The sequence below is a fragment of the Lithobates pipiens genome, unplaced genomic scaffold, assembly GCF_037356315.1.
Source record: "Lithobates pipiens isolate NorthernLeopardFrog02 unplaced genomic scaffold, aLitPip1_a1.2 Scaffold_23, whole genome shotgun sequence".
Classification (NCBI taxonomy): Eukaryota; Metazoa; Chordata; class Amphibia; order Anura; family Ranidae; genus Lithobates; species Lithobates pipiens.
Window position 1 is genome coordinate 25,266,322 of NW_027507785.1, and position 20,438 is coordinate 25,286,759.

Genomic DNA, 20,438 nt, shown 5'->3' on the forward strand with positions numbered 1-20,438 from the left:
GAGTGTCCTAAAGAAAGATTTTACTGACTTAGGAGCTAAATTTCATCCAAAGGGATGAAACTAAGGGCAAAGTAATACTGGGAGTATTCTATAGGCCCCTTAACCTGAGGGAGGAGGGGGAACGGACCTCCTATCACAATTTGGATTAGCGGCAAGTATGGGAAGTGTCATCATAATGGGAGATTTTAATTATCCAGGCATAGACTGGGTGGAAGGAAGCACACATTCGTCTAAGGCTCGCCAGTTCCTAAATGTCTTGCAGGACAATTTCATGGGTCAGATGGTAGACACACCAACGGGAAACAAAGCATTACTAGACCTACTGATTACCAACAATACAGATGTGATCATAGATGTTGAAAAACCGGGCAATTTAGGAAACAGTGATCACAGGTCAATTAGCTTCAGTTCACACAAATAATAAACATAAGGGCAATACAATAAAACTGAATATCAAAAGAGCCAACTTCCATAAACTATGAAGCTCGCTAGATATTAATTGCGATAAAATCTTAGGAACAAAGAACACGGAGAAGAGATGGGTTTTCTTTAAGAGCATATTAAATAAGGGCATTAGCCAGTGCATCCCATTGGGAAATAAATTAAAATTTTAATTCCAATGTAACTAAACTAAACACACATGTTCAGTTATTAGGGGTGAAATTCACATAGGCCATGGTCTCGGTCAGTCAAGAGTGACTTAAAGCCCTACATTTTATTACTGCCTGTCAGTAAACTGCCCTTGTATATAATGAAAGGCTCCAGGTGACCGCTCTGCCTGCCTGGCAGGGTTGCCAACCTCCCACAACTTTTTTGTTTACTGACAGAACATGGAAGATTTACTGACAGAGCACTTTTTTTTACTGGCAACCTGAAAAATGACAGAACTCCTATTATAAACGAAAGCAATCGATATTAAAACAGTATAAACACAATCTGTAAACGCTGACAATATTCATAAAAGATAATTGTCCTGGTTTACATTTAAAAAGTCAATACAGCATGACAAATTATCAGCCATCCTGCTGGGATACAGTTGAAAGACAAGTTCTGTTATGCATGCCAAAGAGAGCAATGGGCATGATCAGATTGCGTCTAATAGTGGGAGTGGCCTAAAAGAAGTGGATTAAACAGAACAGCGCCCTGATTACCTACCTCTAAATGAACATAGCAGCTGCTTGAGTATGTACACATTTCCATGGTCTTGCTGTTTAGCTCCATAGTGTGGCAATTTTAACTCAACATGTTAAGTTTCACAGACATCATCGCCTGTCAAACTTGCCCATTGAGCTCAGTGGGGCTTTGCAGCAGCTGCAAGGCAAATGCTTGCCTCCAGTTGTGACACCGTATTTAAATGCAAAATTCCCATTCATATGGGGAAAAAAAACACATTCAGGAGGCAGCGGTATCACCTGCACTAACAGTGGGAGGGTCTGTTTGCATTAGGTATAGAGTGCAGGGTTCAGGTGTGTGCTACGTACAGAGTTCAGGTATGCGCTACATACAGAGTGCATGGTTCAGGTGTGTGCTTCATACAGAGTTTAGGCATGAGCTATGTACTAGGCTTGTGCAACTTGTTTCGTAACGAATCGAAATTCGGCCGAATTTTGCATCTTTCGGACATTCGGAAGCATCCGAATGTCCGAATAAAAAAATAACAAATTACAACGAATACCAAAGAAATATAACGAATAGGGATGAGCTTCGTGTTCGAGTCGAACACATGTTCGACTCGAACATCGGTCGTTCGTGCGTTCGCCGAATTCCGAACGTTTGGGCCGTTCGCGGCAAAATTCGTGTGGCCCACAATGCATTGCGATGGCGCAATGCATTGCTGTCTCACGATTGGCCAAGCATGCACTGTGACCCCGCATGCTTGGCCAATCGCAGCGCCAGTAGCGGGAAGAGCAATGGTTGGCCACAGGCATCCTGCCTGTGGCCAATCATAGCTCAGACAGTGTAGTGCACGCCCCACACTATATAAAGCTGCCTTTCAGGCGGCCTCGTGTAGTGTTTGTTAGCATCTGAAGCAGTGGGTGTTCTGTGTACCTTCAACACAGTTACACACCAATCGTTTTTGGCTGATTTACTATTTTGCTCTTGTGTAGTGGTTACTGTCTGTGCCCTGACCGCAGTATACACCACTATATTCACCTCACCTATATAGCTAGTGATCTAGCTTTAATAATAGAGCTTGCAGTCAGTAGTGTTAGTGCGTGCTGTCTGCGTGCTCTGTACCCAGTACATACCACTATATACACCTACATAGCTGTTCTCTATTTGAGCCCGATTGTCATTTGCTGGAGTTATTGGAAGTTGTGTGTGCCTCCAGCACAGCACAGTATACAGCTGTATATACCCCTTTAACTCTGCTGTTTTCTTGTTATTGTCTGCGTGCCCTGACCGCAGTATACACCGTGATATTCACCTCACCTATATAGCTAGTGGTCCATCTTTAACAATAGAGCTTGCAGTCAGCAGTGTCACTCAGGAGATAGTGCGTGCTGTGTGCCTGCTCTGTACCCAGTACATACCGCTATTATCCACCTACATAGCTGTTCTCTATTTGGGCCCGATTGACATCTGCTGGAGTTATTGGAAGTTGTGTGTGCTTCCAGCACAGCACAGTATACATCTGTATATACCCCTTTAACTCTGCTGTTTTCTGGTTATTGTCTGCGTGCCCTGACCGCAGTATACACCGTGATATTCACCTCACCTATATAGCTAGTGATCTAGCTTTAATAATAGAGCTTGCAGTCAGCAGTGTCACTCAGGAGATAGTGCGTGCTGTGTGCCTGCTCTGTACCCAGTACATACCGCTATTATCCACCTACATAGCTGTTCTCTATTTGGGCCCGATTGACATCTGCTGGAGTTATTGGAAGTTGTGTGTGCTTCCAGCACAGCACAGTATACATCTGTATATACCCCTTTAACTCTGCTGTTTTCTGGTTATTGTCTGCGTGCCCTGACCGCAGTATACACCGTGATATTCACCTCACCTATATAGCTAGTGGTCCATCTTTAACAATAGAGCTTGCAGTCAGCAGTGTCACTCAGGAGATAGTGCGTGCTGTGTGCCTGCTCTGTACCCAGTACATACCGCTATTATCCACCTACATAGCTGTTCTCTATTTGGGCCCGATTGACATCTGCTGGAGTTATTGGAAGTTGTGTGTGCTTCCAGCACAGCACAGTATACATCTGTATATACCCCTTTAACTCTGCTGTTCTATAAAAAAGGCATCTGCAGGAGTTAGTGGGTGTTGTGTGCCTCCAGCACAATATAAACTACCCAACTACTGTTTTACCCAACTCCCTTCAGGCCATTACCATGTCTGGAAGGCCAGCAAGGAGAGGCAGACAGGCGCGAGCCGATAAAAGAGGGCAAGCAGGCTCTGTGTCTAGAGACAACAGTGCTGGTCGGGGACGCGGTGCATTGTCATCAGCACGTGGCCATGGGACATGCTTGTCCTTCTTTTCTGCAGCTGGACATGTTGAACCGCAACATGCCAACGACTTGGTAGAGTGGATGACCAAGCCCTCTTCATCCTCCTCATCCTCTCTCACCCAGTCTCAGGGTAGTAGAAAAGCAGCTGCCAACACATCGTCGTCCCTCCTCTCAATGTCATCATCAGTGACTCCTTCCCTAGACCCACCACGTCCTCCTGAGGAGTCTCCTGAACTCTTTGAGCACAGTGTTGGGTACATGCTCCAGGAGGATGCCCAGTGTTTGGTGGGCTCTGATGATGACACTCAGCTAGAGGAAGGCAGTAGCGTGAGCACAGAGAGAGGGGATGCTCAAGAAGGACAGCAATCTGGCAGTAATGTTCCACAAGCTGCAGCATACTGCCAGGTTTGCTACAGCGATGAAGAGGGAGGGGATGATGAGGGCACTGACTCCACGTGGGTGCCTGGAAGGAGGGAGGAGGAGGAGGATGAGGAGGAGGAGGCACATGTCCAACGAGGCAGGATGCCCTCCGGGGGCCAGCTTAGGGGCAGCACACCGACTGAATCACACCGCAGAGCTCCGCCTGCGCAGAGCGCTTCCTCTGCGCGTTATTCTAAAAGTTCTTTGGTGTGGGCCTTTTTTGAGACGAGTGCATCAGATCGCACCGCTGCTATTTGCAACATATGTCTCAAGCGTATCTCACGTGGCCAAAACATCAGCCGCTTGGGCACCACATGCTTGACCAGACATATGTTGACCTGCCATGCAGCTCGTTGGCAAGCATACCTCAAAGACCCACACCAAAGAACAAAGCGGACCTCTCCTTGCTCCTCATCAGCTGGCATCTCCAACCCCACTAGACCTTCAGTCCTCTCTGAAACCTGCTCTGAGAGGAATGAAGGTGTAGAATTAGGTGTGTCACAGCCAAGTGCTTCCGGGAACTCTGCTAGTGGTACATCCACGTCCGATTATAGCAGACAAATGTCCCTGCCCCAGCTGCTGGACCGGCGGAAGAAATTTACTCCCAGCCATCCACATGCCCAGCGGTTGAATGCTAGCTTGGCTAAATTGCTAGCACTTCAACTGCTGCCTTTTCAGTTGGTAGATTTGGCCCCCTTCCGTGAGTTTGTACAATGTGCGGTTCCTCAGTGGCAGGTCCCCAAACGCCACTTTTTCTCACGGAAGGCAATTCCGGCTCTCTACCGGCATGTGGAAGGCAATGTCCTTGCCTCGCTGGACAGGGCGGTCAGCGGTAAGGTGCATATTACCGCTGACTCATGGTCCAGCAGGCATGGACAGGGACGTTACCTGTCTTTCACGGCCCATTGGGTCACTCTTCTGGCTGCTGGGAAGGATGCAGGACAAGGTGCAGTAGTATTGGAGGTTGTTCCGCCACCACGCCTCCAAAATGCTACTATTGGTTGTGACACACCTCTCTCCTCCACCCCCTCCTCTTCTTCTTCCTCCACGGCCTCTTCCAGTGCTCTGTCCTCAGAACCAGCGGTGCTCCGTAGGCGTTGCAGGGGCTACGCAAGTACGCAGGCAAAACGATGCCATGCCGTGCTTGCGCTGGTTTGTTTGGGGGACAGGAGCCACACTGGGGCGGATGTTTTGTCAGCTCTGCAGGGGCAGGCCGAGAGGTGGTTGACGCCACGCCAGCTTAAGCCAGGAATGGTGGTTTGCGACAATGGCACCAACCTCCTCTCCGCCCTCCGACAGGGACAACTGACCCATGTGCCCTGTGTAGCTCACGTCCTTAACCTGGTGGTGCAGCGGTTCTTGGGCAGGTACCCCGGCTTACAGGATGTCCTGAAACAGGCCAGGAGAGTCTGTGTGCATTTCCGCCGATCATTTAATGCCTGTGCTCGGCTGGCTGAGCTCCAAAAGGAGTTGAACCTGCCCAAGAACCGCCTTATATGTGACATGCCCACCAGATGGAACTCAACATTGGCCATGCTGCAGCGGCTGCACACGCAGCAGAGGGCCATCAATGAGTACCTGTGCGACTACGGCACCAGGACAGGGTCAGGAGAGCTTGGTTTTTTCTCACCACGCCAGTGGGGCATGATCAGGGATGCATGCACTGTCCTGTCACCGTTTGAGGAGGCCACAAGGATGGTGAGCAGTGACAGTGCATGCATCAGTGACACTATACCTCTTGTCCACCTCTTGGAGCATACGCTGCGTGGAATAATGGACAGGGCACTTGAGGCAGAACAGAGGCAGGAAGAGGAGGACTTCCTTGCCTCTCAAGGCCCCCTTTATCCAGACAGTGTTCCTGCTGTGCCACCCATCACACAGGAAGAGGGTGAGGAAGAGGAGGAGGAGGATGATTGTGTCAGCATGGAGGTGGAGGCTGGCACTCAGCATCAGCAGCAGCAGTCTTATAGGGATGATTTACAGTCCCAAGAAACACGTGGACTTGTACGTGGCTGGGAGGAGGTAGCTGCGGATCATGTTGTCCTTAGTGACCCAGAGGACTCCGGACCGAATGCCTCAGCTAACCTACGCTGCATGGCCTCCCTGATCCTGCAAAGCCTGCGGAAGGATCCTCGTATTCTTCGGATCAAGGAGAGGGACCATTACTGGCTGGCCACTCTCCTTGATCCACGGTACAAGGGTAAGGTTGCCGACCTTATCTTGCCATCGCAGAGGGAGCAGAGGATGAGACATCTCCGGGAGGCCTTGCAGAAAGCTCTGTGCAACGCGTTCCCAGAGACTGGGAGGTCACAAACTCCTGGTCCTGGACAACGTGTTGCTGAGGCATCAGTCAGAAGGAGCGGTGGAGAAGGTGGCCGTCTGACTGATGCGTTCAGACAATTTTTTAGTCCGCAGCCCCAAGGTATGATTGGTTCCAGCACCCATCGCCAGCGTCTAATTTACATGGTGCAGGAATACCTAGGGGCAAGGTCAGACTTGGACACCTTTTCCACTGAAAATCCTCTGGCTTACTGGGTCTTGAGGATGGATCACTGGCCAGAGCTTGCACAGTATGCAATTGAGCTACTGGCCTGTCCTGCATCCAGCGTTCTTTCGGAACGCACCTTCAGTGCTGCTGGTGGCTTCGTTACCGATCACAGGGTGCGCCTGTCCACCGAATCAGTTGATCGACTGACCTTCATCAAGATGAATCAGTCTTGGATCACCCACAGCTACCAAGCACCTGAAGCTGATGTAACCGAATAATTTTTTTTGAAATACCACATCCCTTCAAGACTGCCTATGCTGATGCTGAGTGACTGTCCTGTTATGTTGATTGTCTATCCTCTTCCTCCTCCGCTGATATGTTGGAAGAACATTTTTGGTTCTGGGTGATGCCAGCAGCCCAATTTTTCTGCCCCTGTTTAACAGGGGCGTTTAAGTACAATTTTTGATGCAATGCTTTGCAGCAGGGCTAATTCCTGCAAAAAAACTAGAGTATATGGCAGAGGTTGCAGTGTGATGGCACCAGTGCCTAAGGCCCAATTTTTCTGCCCCTGTTTAACAGGGGCGTTTAAGTACAATTTTTGATGCAATGCTTTGCAGCAGGGCTAATTCCTGCAAAAAAACTAGAGTGTATGGCAGAGGTTGCAGTGTGATGGCACCAGTGCCTAAAGCCCAATTTTTCTGCCCCTGTTTAACAGGGGCATTTAAGTACAATTTTTGATGCAATGCTTTGCAGCAGGGCAAATTCCTGCAAAAAAACTAGAGTATATGGCAGAGGTTGCAGTGTGATGGCACCAGTGCCTAAGGCCCAATTTTTCTGCCCCTGTTTAACAGGGGCGTTTAAGTACAATTTTTGATGCAATGCTTTGCAGCAGGGCTAATTCCTGCAAAAAAACTAGAGTGTATGGCAGAGGTTGCAGTGTGATGGCACCAGTGCCTAAGGCCCAATTTTTCTGCCCCTGTTTAACAGGGGCGTTTAAGTACAATTTTTGATGCAATGCTTTGCAGCAGGGCTAATTCCTGCAAAAAAACTAGAGTGTATGGCAGAGGTTGCAGTGTGATGGCACCAGTGCCTAAGGCCCAATTTTTCTGCCCCTGTTTAACAGGGGCATTTAAGTACAATTTTTGATGCAATGCTTTGCAGCAGGGCAAATTCCTGCAAAAAAACTAGAGTATATGGCAGAGGTTGCAGTGTGATGGCACCAGTGCCTAAGGCCCAATTTTTCTGCCCCTGTTTAACAGGGACATGTAATTACAATTCTTGATATAATATTTCACAGGAGGGCCCCTTCCTGTGCCCACCCAGAGTAACTGTGAGGACTTATAGTGTTGTGGCACCAGCACCACAACCACCAAAGGTCAATTTTTCTACCACTGTTCAACAATGGCATGTAATTACAATTCTTGATATAATCGTTCACAGCAGGGCGCTCCAGCGGCCACCAAGAGTCACTTTGAGGGCTTACAATGTTGTTGCAAAACCAACACCTTGTTCCGCCATTTCTGCAGAGCATATAGGGCAGGCCCCTACTTTCAAACATCCAATTTACAAACATCTCCTACTTGCAAACGGAAGGAGACAACAGCAAGTGAGATGAAAAAAGATGGACGACAAAACAAATTATACAGGGGTGATAACCCTTCCCTATGTTTTCCAAAAAGCTTAAAGATATTTTTTTTGACTGGAGCTACACTTTAAAAATGTACCGGTTGAAAATGACAAACAGATTCAACTTAACACAACAAACCTACACAGTCCCTGTCTTGTTTGCACCGCCTGTATACTGCTGTTCTGAGTATATAGGGCCTGGGGGCCACACGCATTTCCTTTTTTTAATATGGGTACGGGGTTCCCCTTAATATGCGTACAAGACCCAAATAGGCTGGTAATGGGCAGGGAGGGCTACCCATGCCATTTTTCTGAATGATTTTCAACCATATTGCAGGAACCAGATATAACATTAAAACCGCAAGCAGTTTTAAATGGTGTTATTTCCGTTTAATGTCATTTTGTGCAGGGACTGTTCTAAACACGGGAAACACGTGGCACTTCACAGGCATACTATAGACACCCCCCAGGAACCATATTTAAAGGAATATTTCACTTTTTTTTTTTCACTTTAATCGTCATTAAAATCAGTGCTCCCGCCAAAACGGTAGTTTTTAAAACTTTTTCTTGCAGTGACCCATGTCCCCTGAGGCAGGAGGCAGGTCTCCAAACCCTTTTTAGCACACTATCTTGCATATTAGCCGTTAAAATTAGCACTTTCCAATTCGAACGTTCGAGCCCCATAGACTTCAATGGGGTTCTAACGTTCGTGCCGAACGCGGGGGTCGTTCGCAAGTTCTGGTGCGAACCGAACCGGGGGTGTTCGGATCATCCCTAATAACGAATGAATTCGAATGAATTCGACATGATTCGAAATTATTTCAACCGCATTCGAAATTATTTCAACATGATTCGACATTATTTCAACTGCATTCGAAATGATTTCAACATGATTCGACATTATTTCAACCGCATTCGAAAATATTTTGTGACCCGACTTTAGGGCCATGTATCTCGGGGTCACTTGGTGCTAGACACTTCAAATTTGGATATGTTGTAGTGCTAGTATTATTGTGCTTGCATACTAAATTTGGGGTTTCTAGCTATAAGTGACCCCGAGATATGTGGCCCCAAAATCGGGTCGCAAAATGTTATTAGTTAATAGAGCAGAGAATGACATTTTGCGACCCGATTTTGGGGCCACATATCTCGGGGTCACTTATAGCTAGAAACCCCAAATTTGGTATGCAAACACAAAAATACTAGCTCTACAACATATCCAAATTTGAAGTGTCTAGCACCAAGTGACCCCGAGATACATGGCCCTAAAGTCGGGTCACAAAATATTTTCGAATGCGGTTGAAATAATGTCGAATCATGTTGAAATCATTTCGAATGCAGTTGAAATAATGTCGAATCATGTTGAAATAATTTCGAATGCATTCGAAATTATTTCAACATGATTCAACATTATTTCAATCGCATTCGAAAATATTTTGTGACCCGACTTTAGGGCCATGTATCTCGGGGTCACTTGGTGCTAGAAACTTTAAATTTGGATATGTTATAGTGCTAGTACCATTGTGTTTGCATACCAAATTTGGGGTTTCTAGCTATAAGTAACCCCGAGATATGTGGCCCCAAATTCGGGTCGCAAAATGTCATTCTCTGCTCTAATAACTAATAACATTTTGCGACCCGATTTTGGGGCCACATATCTCGGGGTCACTTATAGCTAGAAACCCCAAATTTGGTATGCAAACACAATAGTACTAGCACTACAACATATCCAAATTTGGAGTTTCTAGCACCAAGTGACCCCGAGATACATGGCCCTAAAGTCGGGTCACAAAATATTTTCGAATGCGGTTGAAATAATGTCGAATCATGTTGAAATCATTTCGAATGCAGTTGAAATAATGTCGAATCATGTTGAAATAATTTCGAATGCATTCGAAATTATTTCAACATGATTCAACATTATTTCAATCGCATTCGAAAATATTTTGTGACCCGACTTTAGGGCCATGTATCTCGGGGTCACTTGGTGCTAGAAACTTTAAATTTGGATATGTTATAGTGCTAGTACCATTGTGTTTGCATACCAAATTTGGGGTTTCTAGCTATAAGTAACCCCGAGATATGTGGCCCCAAATTCGGGTCGCAAAATGTCATTCTCTGCTCTAATAACTAATAACATTTTGCGACCCGATTTTGGGGCCACATATCTCGGGGTCACTTATAGCTAGAAACCCCAAATTTGGTATGCAAACACAATAGTACTAGCACTACAACATATCCAAATTTGGAGTTTCTAGCACCAAGTGACCCCGAGATACATGGCCCTAAAGTAGGGTCACAAAATATTTCGAATGTGGTTGAAATAATGTCGAATCATGTTGAAATCATTTTGAATCCGGTAGAAATATTTTCGAATTTCGTTGAAATATTTTCGATGTGGCCGATTTTTCGAATTCGGTAGAAAACTAAATGAAATCCGAAAACGAATTTAAGGAAGTTAACGAATATAACTAAACAAAATTAATGAATTAACAAATTAAAACGAAACAAAACTAAACAAATTTTTTTCCTTTTGCACATGTCTACTATGTACAGAGTGCAGGGTTCAAGTGTGTGCTACATACAGAGTGCAGGGTTTAGGTGTGTGCTATGTACAGAGTGCAAGGTTCAAGTATGCGCTACGTACAGAGTGCAGGATTCAAGTGTATGCTATGTACAGAGTGCAGGGTTCAAGAGTGCATTGTGTACAGAGTGCAGGTGACAGGGGTATGGTGTATACCAGGGGTGGCCAACCAGACGAAGACCAAGAGCCACATTTTTTACCGAGTTACCGCAAAGAGCCACATCATACGCATGGGCACACATGAACATCACCCCATCCCTTCCTCATACACACATACTTTTGCTCAGCTGGATTTATTGTAAATGTCACACACTGTTTTAACACTACAAAGACCACAGGTCAGTAATCTTCCTTTGAAAGTACATCCATGTGACAGAAGACAGCAGCTCATCTAATTTCCAAAATACAAATTGTCTTACAAACAGTGAACTGGTCAGGATAACAATACACAGTTAATGGGTCTTCTAGCCTGAACTAGCAGTAAATTCTTCCAAAAAACATCACAGAAAGCATGCAGCACACACAGAGCTCTGGATAAATAAGTGAAAAGAAGCTGAAATGGTTAACAGCCAGCAGTGTGTCACACTATCAACAGACAGAGAATGTGCTGAGCAGATCTTATCAGTGTTCAGGTGAAACCATTATTAAAAAAAAAAAAAAGTACAGAGCAAGACAGAGGGAGAAGGGAGGACAGATCAGTAACCTGCACACTTGTGGCCATACCTTTTTGTATCTCATCGGCTTCAGATACAGCGTGTTTCTCCTTCCTCTGCCCCCCTTCAGCCTCACTCCAGCGCCTATTTATTCAAATGTGGCGGGCTGGGGACACTACACGCTGATTGGCTGTTGATGTGTGGGAGGAGCGGAGGAGTGCAGAGACTCGGGCTGCCTGTCACCACAATGAAACAGCCCGAACCAGCCCGAAGAGCCGCAGGAAACCGATCAAAGAGCCACATGCGGCTCGAGAGCTGTGGGTTGGCCACCCCTGGTGTATACAGAGTGCCCGGTTCAGAGGTGCACTGCGTACAGACTGAAGGGTTCAGGTTTGCACTGCGTAAAGAGAGCAGGGTTCAAGGGTGCGCTGCGTACAGAATGCAGGGTTCACTGCATACAGAGTGCAAGGTTCAGGGATGCCCCTTTTTCCCCAAATTGCCCCCATCTTGTATAGTATAGTATAGTGCTCTACTCTCACCCCCAAATCCCCCATCTTGACAGCATTTGATAACTGCAGCTACAGAAGAGTAGGACTAGGTTACTCAGGAGAAGAGTTTAATGTAGCTGCGGGGCACGGTGGGCCGTGGGCACAGGCTTCAGGAGCTGTTGCCGCCAGAAAAGCACCGGGTTCCAACTACCTATCTATGCAGAGGGGCGGCATGCGGAGCACAGTTGAGATCACTTTGCAGCCGAAACTAGAGAAGCAAGATTGACAAATGCGCCCATCTGCTCCTTCTGCCACCAGCTCCCCCCTGCTCTATTTAAAAATAATCCGAACTGCTCCAAATTCTGCCTGGATAAGTGGCTGCTGGTGCTGCATCAAGCTGTCAACGGTTTCTTTCTTACGCTTGCCGAGTCAACACTAACCTGCCTGGGAAAAAAAAGGACTGGTTGTTACTGACATAAGGCATTTACTGACTGCTTTAAAAATCACAGTTAGCAAATTTACTGATGGCTGGCAACCCTGCTGCCAAGGTACAAGCCACCTGAGCTTTCACCATTGCTGCCTCAGTTTTTGATAATGATAGTCTACTGTGTGCTTACAGTTCCTCTAATATGAGTCCATACGGCTAGAAACGAACTGTTATCAGAGTAGGGGGACAGTCCTTCCTAGCCTTTTAGTAATCAGCTCAGGGTGTACTGCCATTAGGGATGAGCCCGGTGTTCGATGCGAACCCATGTTCGAATCGAACATCGGCCGTTCGTCGAAACCAGAACTTTGTGGGCTGTTCGCATCAAATTTGTGTGATACGAACGGCCCACAATGCACTGCGCCAGTCGCAGTGCATTGCTGGCTGATGATTGGCCAAGCATGCACTGTGACCCCGCATGCTTGGCCAATCACAGCGCCGGCAGTGAGGAGAGCCATAATTGGCCACAGGTTGGATGCCTGTGGCCAATTATAGCTAAGGGGGTTTAGTACATGCCCCACACTATATAAGGCTGCCAGCACGGCGGCCTTGTGTAGTGTGTTGCGGCGTTCATAGAGAGAAGGATAGGCAGGGACAGTGTCAGCTTTGCTTTACTTCTTTAGATAGCACTGTTACAGTGAGTGTAGTGTTCAGGGAGAGAGCAGGATAGGCAGGGACAGTGTCAGCCTTGCTTTGCTTCCTAACCTAGCGCTGTTACAGTGGGTGTAGTGTGCCTCCTGCACAGCATACACCTGAATCTACCCCCCCCCCCCCCCCATCGCTGGTGTTGTGTACAACACAGGCATCTGCCTAATATTCAGTCAGTGTAGTGTGCCTCCTGCACAGCATAACCCTGAATCTACCCCCTCTTTGCTGGTGTTGTGTAGTTCATTTGTGCAACATTAACATAACATATTTTGGGTGCGGGGTTCCCCTTAATATCCATACAAGACCCAAAGGGGCTGGTAATGGGCTGGGGTAGGGGGGCTGATGGGGTAGCCATGCCATTTTTCTCAAAGATTTTTATCCATATTGCAAGAACAAGACATTACATTAAAGCCGCAAGCAGTTTTAAACAGCTTTTTTTCCTTTACAAATGTAATTTTGTGCAGGGACTATTCTAAACATGGGAAACACATGCCACTTCACAGGCATACTATAGACACCCCCCCCAGGTATGATATTTAAAGGAATATTTCACTTTTTTTTTCACTTTATGTATCATTAAAATGACTGCTCCAGAAAAAACTTCAATTTTAAAACTTCTTTTTGCATTGATACATGTCCCCTGGGGCAGGACCCGGGTCCCCAAACCCTTTTTAGGACAATAACATGCATATTGGCCGTTATAATTAGCACTTTAGATTTCGAACGTTCGCGTCCATTGTAATTAATAGGGTTCTAACGTTCGTGCGAACTTTCGGTCCGTTCGCAGGTTCTGGTACGAACCAAACCGGGGGGTGTTCGGCTCATCCCTAACTGCCATGGTGACCTCTCTCTTTCAGCTTTCTCAACTACCAGTCTTCGTATGGCTCTGGGGCTATGGAGTCTAAAATGAATGCAACGCTAATGTTAGATTGAAGATTAGGAGGAGCGGCACAAGACTGTTGGTTTAGTTGGACAGAAAGTATAAATCTGGCCTTGATATTTATTTTGGAACAATAGGCATTTCATCTGTATCTCAGAACCCAAGACATGCAGGTCGGTCTACTATCATTCATGTTGCTGAGCTTGGGACAAGTTTGGAAGCACTGCAGACGAAACATCTCTTTATATAGCCAAAGAACAATTCATCCCGTGCACCGTAGATAAATACACTGAGGAATCTTGGAAGGCACATGAAAAAACAGAAATTAATAGTGGGTAAAAGAACTAAATTTTCCTTGGTAAATAATTCTACAGTGCTGTAGTTAAAGGCTGACATGCACAACATAAGCTGAACAGCATGAAGAATCATGGTTTTCGCAGCCTTGGAGGCTGATTCCTTTTTTGAGAAGATCCTCATCGCAGTCAGGGTGACTCTGATGTAAGAGAAGAGGATTGCCAGCCCCGCAAAGGAAAACGTCAAGATGTAGATAAAAATCTTTATTACTTCCTGCATGGGGAGGATGGTAAAAGTTGCCCGGGAGCATATCACATGAGGTAAAAAAAAGCTTTTGTTAACAGAGGAGCACAAAATAATAAAATCAACAACATTAGGAATCAGACATATCGTCCATATCAAAGCAATGGCAAGGAACGTTCTTGGAATGGTGCAAAACTCTCCGTATCTTAGAGGGAAACATATGGCAACATATCTTTCCAAGGACATCACTGCCAGAGTGTAAGGCGTGACCTTCATGGTGGTTGAGGATAGAGTGACGATAATGTAACAGATGGGGACAGGGAAAGTAACTTGATAGGAATAAAAGACAAAAAGAAGAAGGGCGAAGCATAGGTAGGCCGCATCATTAATTAGCATATGGATAAAAAGGATGTAGCGAGTTGTTTCTCGGGCAACTGAATTGGTGAAGAAGATGGTTAACATGGCTGCCATTAAGAGCAGGAAGAAGAAGAAGCAGATAAACATTATACTTGTTATCGTCGTTCTTAGGACCTCTATGTTTATGCCATCCCAAGCGGACACTTTGGTAATATTGGGTGGAATACCGTTGGAAATCACCATGCCTAAAAGATGCCGGCAGATTCAAACTGTGGCAAAAAGAAAAGATTTATTATTAGAAGAACAAATAAAGGACACAACTACCGATGTCTTCTTCTAGTGAATGCTTAATGTAAAATATTCTTATCGGCCCACATGCAAATATACCAATATACATTTTTTTTACTTAGGTAACAATTATACATGCAGCATGACCAGTGTAGTTCAGAGGTACCCAACCTGCCTCATACTGCTATACCACTTGTACTCCAACATTCCCATTTTTACCCTTCTAAAATGATGAGACCACACCTTAATTTTGGAGTATAAATGGCCATAGCAGCCTATTTATTATTCACACCATATAAATAACTCCAATATCAAATATATACCAAAATATCACCTCCGTAAAAAATTGTTCAACTCCAGTCTGTTGGTCTTTGACGGCACCCCCGAACTCCAACACATATTCCACCAATACACTGCGGGATCTTTTTCCACACGATAGGCCTCCAGCGGATAATCAGCTCGGAGACAACCCCCTTCCCGCAGTGCAACCATTACAGTATTCCAGCTAACCTTTCGCTGGAATACACCGGAGGGGCACATACTACCGATGAGCCCCCCACCCTTTTCCATCACATATGTTTACTGCCACCGTCAAAGACCAACAAAACACCGCCAATCCACAGCTGCCATGACGACCATCTGCCATGCTCCTGAAAGAAAGAAAACACATAAACCAACAAACAGAGACAACATATAGGGAGGGTGGGTGGGAAAAACTGCCTCCTCCTTTCTTTCTCCACAACTTTCTGTTCCCCAGCCCAGTCCCACCTCCTCCTTATATATTACCACTCCCCCTTGGACTTTACTCACTGTCCCCTCCCCTCTTATCTCTTCATATTAACCCATGGATTGTCTCCCCTAAACACACGGTCATGCCCGGCCCTGCACTACTTTTTCTTTTCTCTCTTTTCCGTTCCGGGCCTCACTGGACTGTGCTTTTCAGAGTCATTTGACATTCAGTGAGGAGGCGACCTGTCACCTCCTCATCGCCTGTTTTAAAGTAGTTGTAAACCCTGTGAAAAAAAAACCTGTAAGACAAAGGGCATATTGAGTTAGTATGCACTGCATACTAGCTCATTATGAAATACTTACCTTAGAACGAAGCCCCTGCAGCGGCGCCCAGTCACCGCTGAGGGGACTGCCATGTTCCCCTGGCATTACTTCCAAGTTTGCACGCTCTGGCACTGTGAGTGGCCGGAGCTGCGATGACGTCACCCCCACGCAGGAGCCCTCGGTTCCAGCAATAAGCTCTGAAGTTCCGGCAGGATACACCGGACCTTCAGAGTGCATGCACCGCTGACATCAGCAGCTACATGCAGGATAAATATCTCCTAAACAGTGCAGGTTTAGGAGATATTCATTTTACCTACAGGTAAGCTTTATTATAGTCCTCCCTGTAGGTAAAAATCACAAAGGGTATACAACCGCTTTAACCCTGAAAATGCTGCACCACTGCACAGCAAACGCATGTTTGGTTGTGGCACAACCCCACTAAATGAGTTGTGTTCGGGGGCAGTAATGCGTGTCAACTGCGACAGTAAAGCTCCTGTATTCAGAGAGCAGCCACTCGGAAATTGATCCAGAAGCAAGTGGAGAACACTGGATTAGTGGTATCTGCTCCAGTGATTTCTGTCTTCTAGAGGGATCCTACAGTTATGATATAGATGCATCACCCTGGTGTTTAGGCAGTGTTGCTCCTAAATTTACTGTCTGTCTACAGTCTATGATTGCTGCACTTCTCTTTTTTGGTGGCTGGGTACCTGGTGGCGTTAGATATGAGAAGGGCAATACAAGGTCAGATTATGGGTATATGAGGTATCCCAGCCAATGGGCAGGGGTTTTCTTGGATCCTTTGGCCTGCTGGGAGAGCCTATATATTTGGCTTGCAGTTCAAACAGAAGTTTTCTGCCGACCGGAGAACCTGTCATTGTCGGAGGTAGAGGGGAAGCTGTCGCCACTAAGGGACCAAGCAAGTACCAGAGCAACATTTTCACCAACCAGGGGCAATGAAGTATCGGGAAACTTCAGTGGGTATCAAGCCAGGGACCCAGCCAGCAGACGTGATGCTTGCAGAGCAGCCTTGTGTGTCAAGCCAGGGACCGAGCAAATCAGTGGGGTGAAGCTTGAGAAGTATCTTGAGTGCCAAGCTAGGTACCCAGCAGAGAGGTCGGGGTGACGCTCGAGGAAGATACTACCATGAAGATTGGAGATGCTCAAGGGATTCTGTGACTGAGAATCATCTAGTCTAGTGAGAGAGACTAGGAGCTAAGTGATCTGAAGAACTACAAGAAGTGATTGTAGTGAAAGTAAAGGAACTGTTACAACTTGAGTTAGGAACTGTTAAAGACTGTTGCCATAGGAGACAGCATTCCTACACATGCAGAACTGGTGTCTTGCTGGATGCCTTTCCCTGCATGGCTGTGCTTCTGTTGAATTCTCGGAGTCTGCCAATTAATCTTGCACCTATCGACGGGTGTCCTGGACCTAACCCTCTCTCCCAATGTTTTGTTAAAAGGAATAAAAGCTCTTTTGCATTCAAGAAGTGTCTGGCGCCCAATGAATCTAACAACTTTGCACCCACTATGCCTCACAACCCACCATATACAGAAGGTCGTCCGCTATCTCTGGCCCTGGAGGTTCTCATTAGATCAAAGGAGGCCAGGGACCTTGCTACATTTGGCGCCCACAGTGGGGCTAAGGCATTATCCTTGCAGCAGTCACTCATAGCAACCGGCTTCAGCTTCATTGAGATTTCGTCTGGCTCGTGTGTATTAGCAATGTGGGGAAGAACCAACAAGTCTCATTGCTCATGGGAGAGAATCAGCCTGGTCTTTTGACACTTCCCGCCAGCGCTGTGAGGGTTAACATAGACTCCAAAATGGACTCCATTACAGTTTTGGTGTGCCACGGCATGAAAAAGGCAGGCACCACAGTTCCCAGAGAACATTTGCACCAATCCATTGGCAGGGGGAGGAGTTCCCACTCTGCGGAGGAGGATAAGGAAGTGCTGCCACATGTATCTGATTGTGGGTTGGAGAGAAAGATGGCGCAGTTTGTGGGAGATATGGCGGATTGGAAAAAGTATGCTCCGGGTGTTTGTTTTGGTCTGAGCGAGGTTAAACTTGTCTTCACTGACACCGGAGTGCAGTATACATGGAAGGGTAAGCTTGCTCTGTATACGGCTGGAGGCTACGAGGCTGATCTGTGGGAAATATTCCAGCCTGACCACGCAGTTGAGGCCTTGGATCATCTGTGGATGCTGCGCTGAGCCCTTGTTTGAGGTTGTATCCCCAACTCAACCTCTGCGGATACTGAAAGATTATTGGGACAGGAACATCGCTATCCTGGCTGGGAGTGATATCCAGAGTTCACCTGCTATGACCAGAGTCGTGCGCGAAGCTGCTACCCCCGCCTCAGTGACTACCCCTGAACCTAGCGCACCAATCACTCCTTAAGGCTGTGGTCAGGCCCAACTGCTCGCCTTGATGTCCGAGCCACCCAGGAGGAAGGTACCGGAACCGGGTAAGCCAGCAAGGAGCGAAAGTAGTGTGCCTGTAGGGGAGGTGATGCCTGTGGCTGTCAAAGGGGATGATATGGTTGTGCCAGTCAAAGAGCGTGCCAAGCGCAACTACATCCCAGCCGAAGAGGGCTCTGCTATTTCAGATTCAGACATTCCGTCTGACGGTCTATCTGAACTCTTTTCTGATACGTTGTCTTGCACCGGGAAGTGGAGTGATAGTGAAGAGAAACAAATGAGTGATGTGCAGGAAGGTGAAGTTCCCCCTGTTGTCGCTGCCAACATAGAGATTAACCACTTAAGGACCGAGCCCCTTTCTGAGATTTGATGTCAAAAACTGTTTTTTTTTTGCTTGAAAATGAATTAGAAACCCCAAACATTAAATAATTTTTGTAATTAATTACAGGTGACGCATAAAAGGCCTACTGCATGGGGCTCATACCCAGATCCCATGCGGCGGCCATGACGGATAGACCGTAATTCTCTCTGTCCTCAAGTAAGTAATACTCCCTATATGAATGGACATCTACAGACCATAAGCTGTTATCCAAATTACAAACTAAGTTGATGGAAAATCTATCCATTTACAACAAAAAATATTTTACACAAGAAAGAGATTAAATTTTGGAGAGACCAATCAGTTTTTTCAGAGGGGCGAGCTTATAAATGGCATGTCACTAATTCGCAGCAAAGTAAATCACATCAATTGAGAGATTCAAAATTGAATGCTGACCAGTTCAAATACAACGCCTCCACTTTGGATCATCGGGAACCTTCGGTATCCCAGAGGGGCCGAGGGAGATAAAAAAGGAGTTGCAACAACAGAGGCCCTTTAGAACAGAATAACAAGAAAAGAACCATAGACATTGACTCTGATCATGCTGGTGAGGTTCCACAGACCGATCAGTTCCTGTCTATGATATGGACTGATCTAACTTGTAATACTGGAATAGGGGAATCTGATTCCTCCCTTTCGGATACATCTAGCAGTGTTGGCAAAACTGCTCAACTAAGAGGATGTTTTAAACCAGCAATCACTAAATCTTTAAACTCAACAGCTACTCCCCCCAAACGCACAAGGGAGGCAAAGGCTTGGACTCTTACCTGATTCGGATTCTGCCCGATCCCGAAGCATAATTAATTTATCATCACATCAACTTAATGAATTGGAAGCAAATGTGCTCTCTCGTGGCCTGACCTTTTGTCCACAGGCGAACTTCGACATGTTTGAGGTTATCACTGAGATACAACTTTTTGTGTGTAAACTGCTATTTAAATGCATCTACGCCAAAAATTAAACCGATGCTGACACCACGGATCAGTCTAAGTACAATATGAAGGAGTTTAGGGCATTACGGGACCTTACACTTCTTTTCCAAGAAAATAATATGGTTAATCTAATTGATCAAATTGACCTTGACAACATTTTTGAGGATATAAACAAATACACTTTAAATCCAATAACCCTCTTTAAAAAAACCTCTACGAAATCCTTTCCCCTAATATCAACGTGAACGTATCGACTTTTCTTAAACAAATGATTAGGGATATTTGCAAACTACCATTGAAGAACTGTACTAGCAATTTAACTGTTGAAGAAAACCAGGCTTTGGCAAGCCTGAGTAAAAATAAGTCCATCACAATAAAGGCTTCTGACTGTCAGAAACCATGAATCAGACCGATTCAGAAGTACAATTAAATCACACTTGTTTATTAAATAAAAAGGTAAATAGAGTAAGCGTATTCAAAGCATAGCCAGAGTCCAGTAACCGGATCAAGTAGCCAGCCAGTCCAGAATTCAATAACCAGATCACATAATCAGCCAGGCCAGAAGTCACGGATCCAAGTAGAGCAACAGCAAGTAGGATAAGGAGCCAGAAGGGATGTCAGCAAGCCAGTCTTTAAACAGAACCGCAGGAGATGGTTTCTTGTGATGTGACCAAGGCAAAGGCAGAGATGAAGTGAGCTGGACAGCTTTAAGTAGGCAGGTCAGACGAGCATGATCAGGAACAGC

General features: G+C 46.0%; 1 protein-coding gene across 1 annotated transcript in view; it reads right to left on the reverse strand.

Moving 5' to 3' along the window:
- Positions 1-13,914: 13,914 nt before the first annotated feature.
- Positions 13,915-20,438, reverse strand: part of LOC143926917 (odorant receptor 131-2-like) — a 28,575-nt gene continuing 22,051 nt past the window's right edge. Inside the window, exon 2 of the mRNA XM_077450951.1 lies at positions 13,915-14,888. Within this exon, the coding sequence (XP_077307077.1) occupies positions 13,915-14,862 (948 nt within the window). The 5' untranslated portion in view covers positions 14,863-14,888. The remainder of the gene's footprint in view (positions 14,889-20,438) is intronic.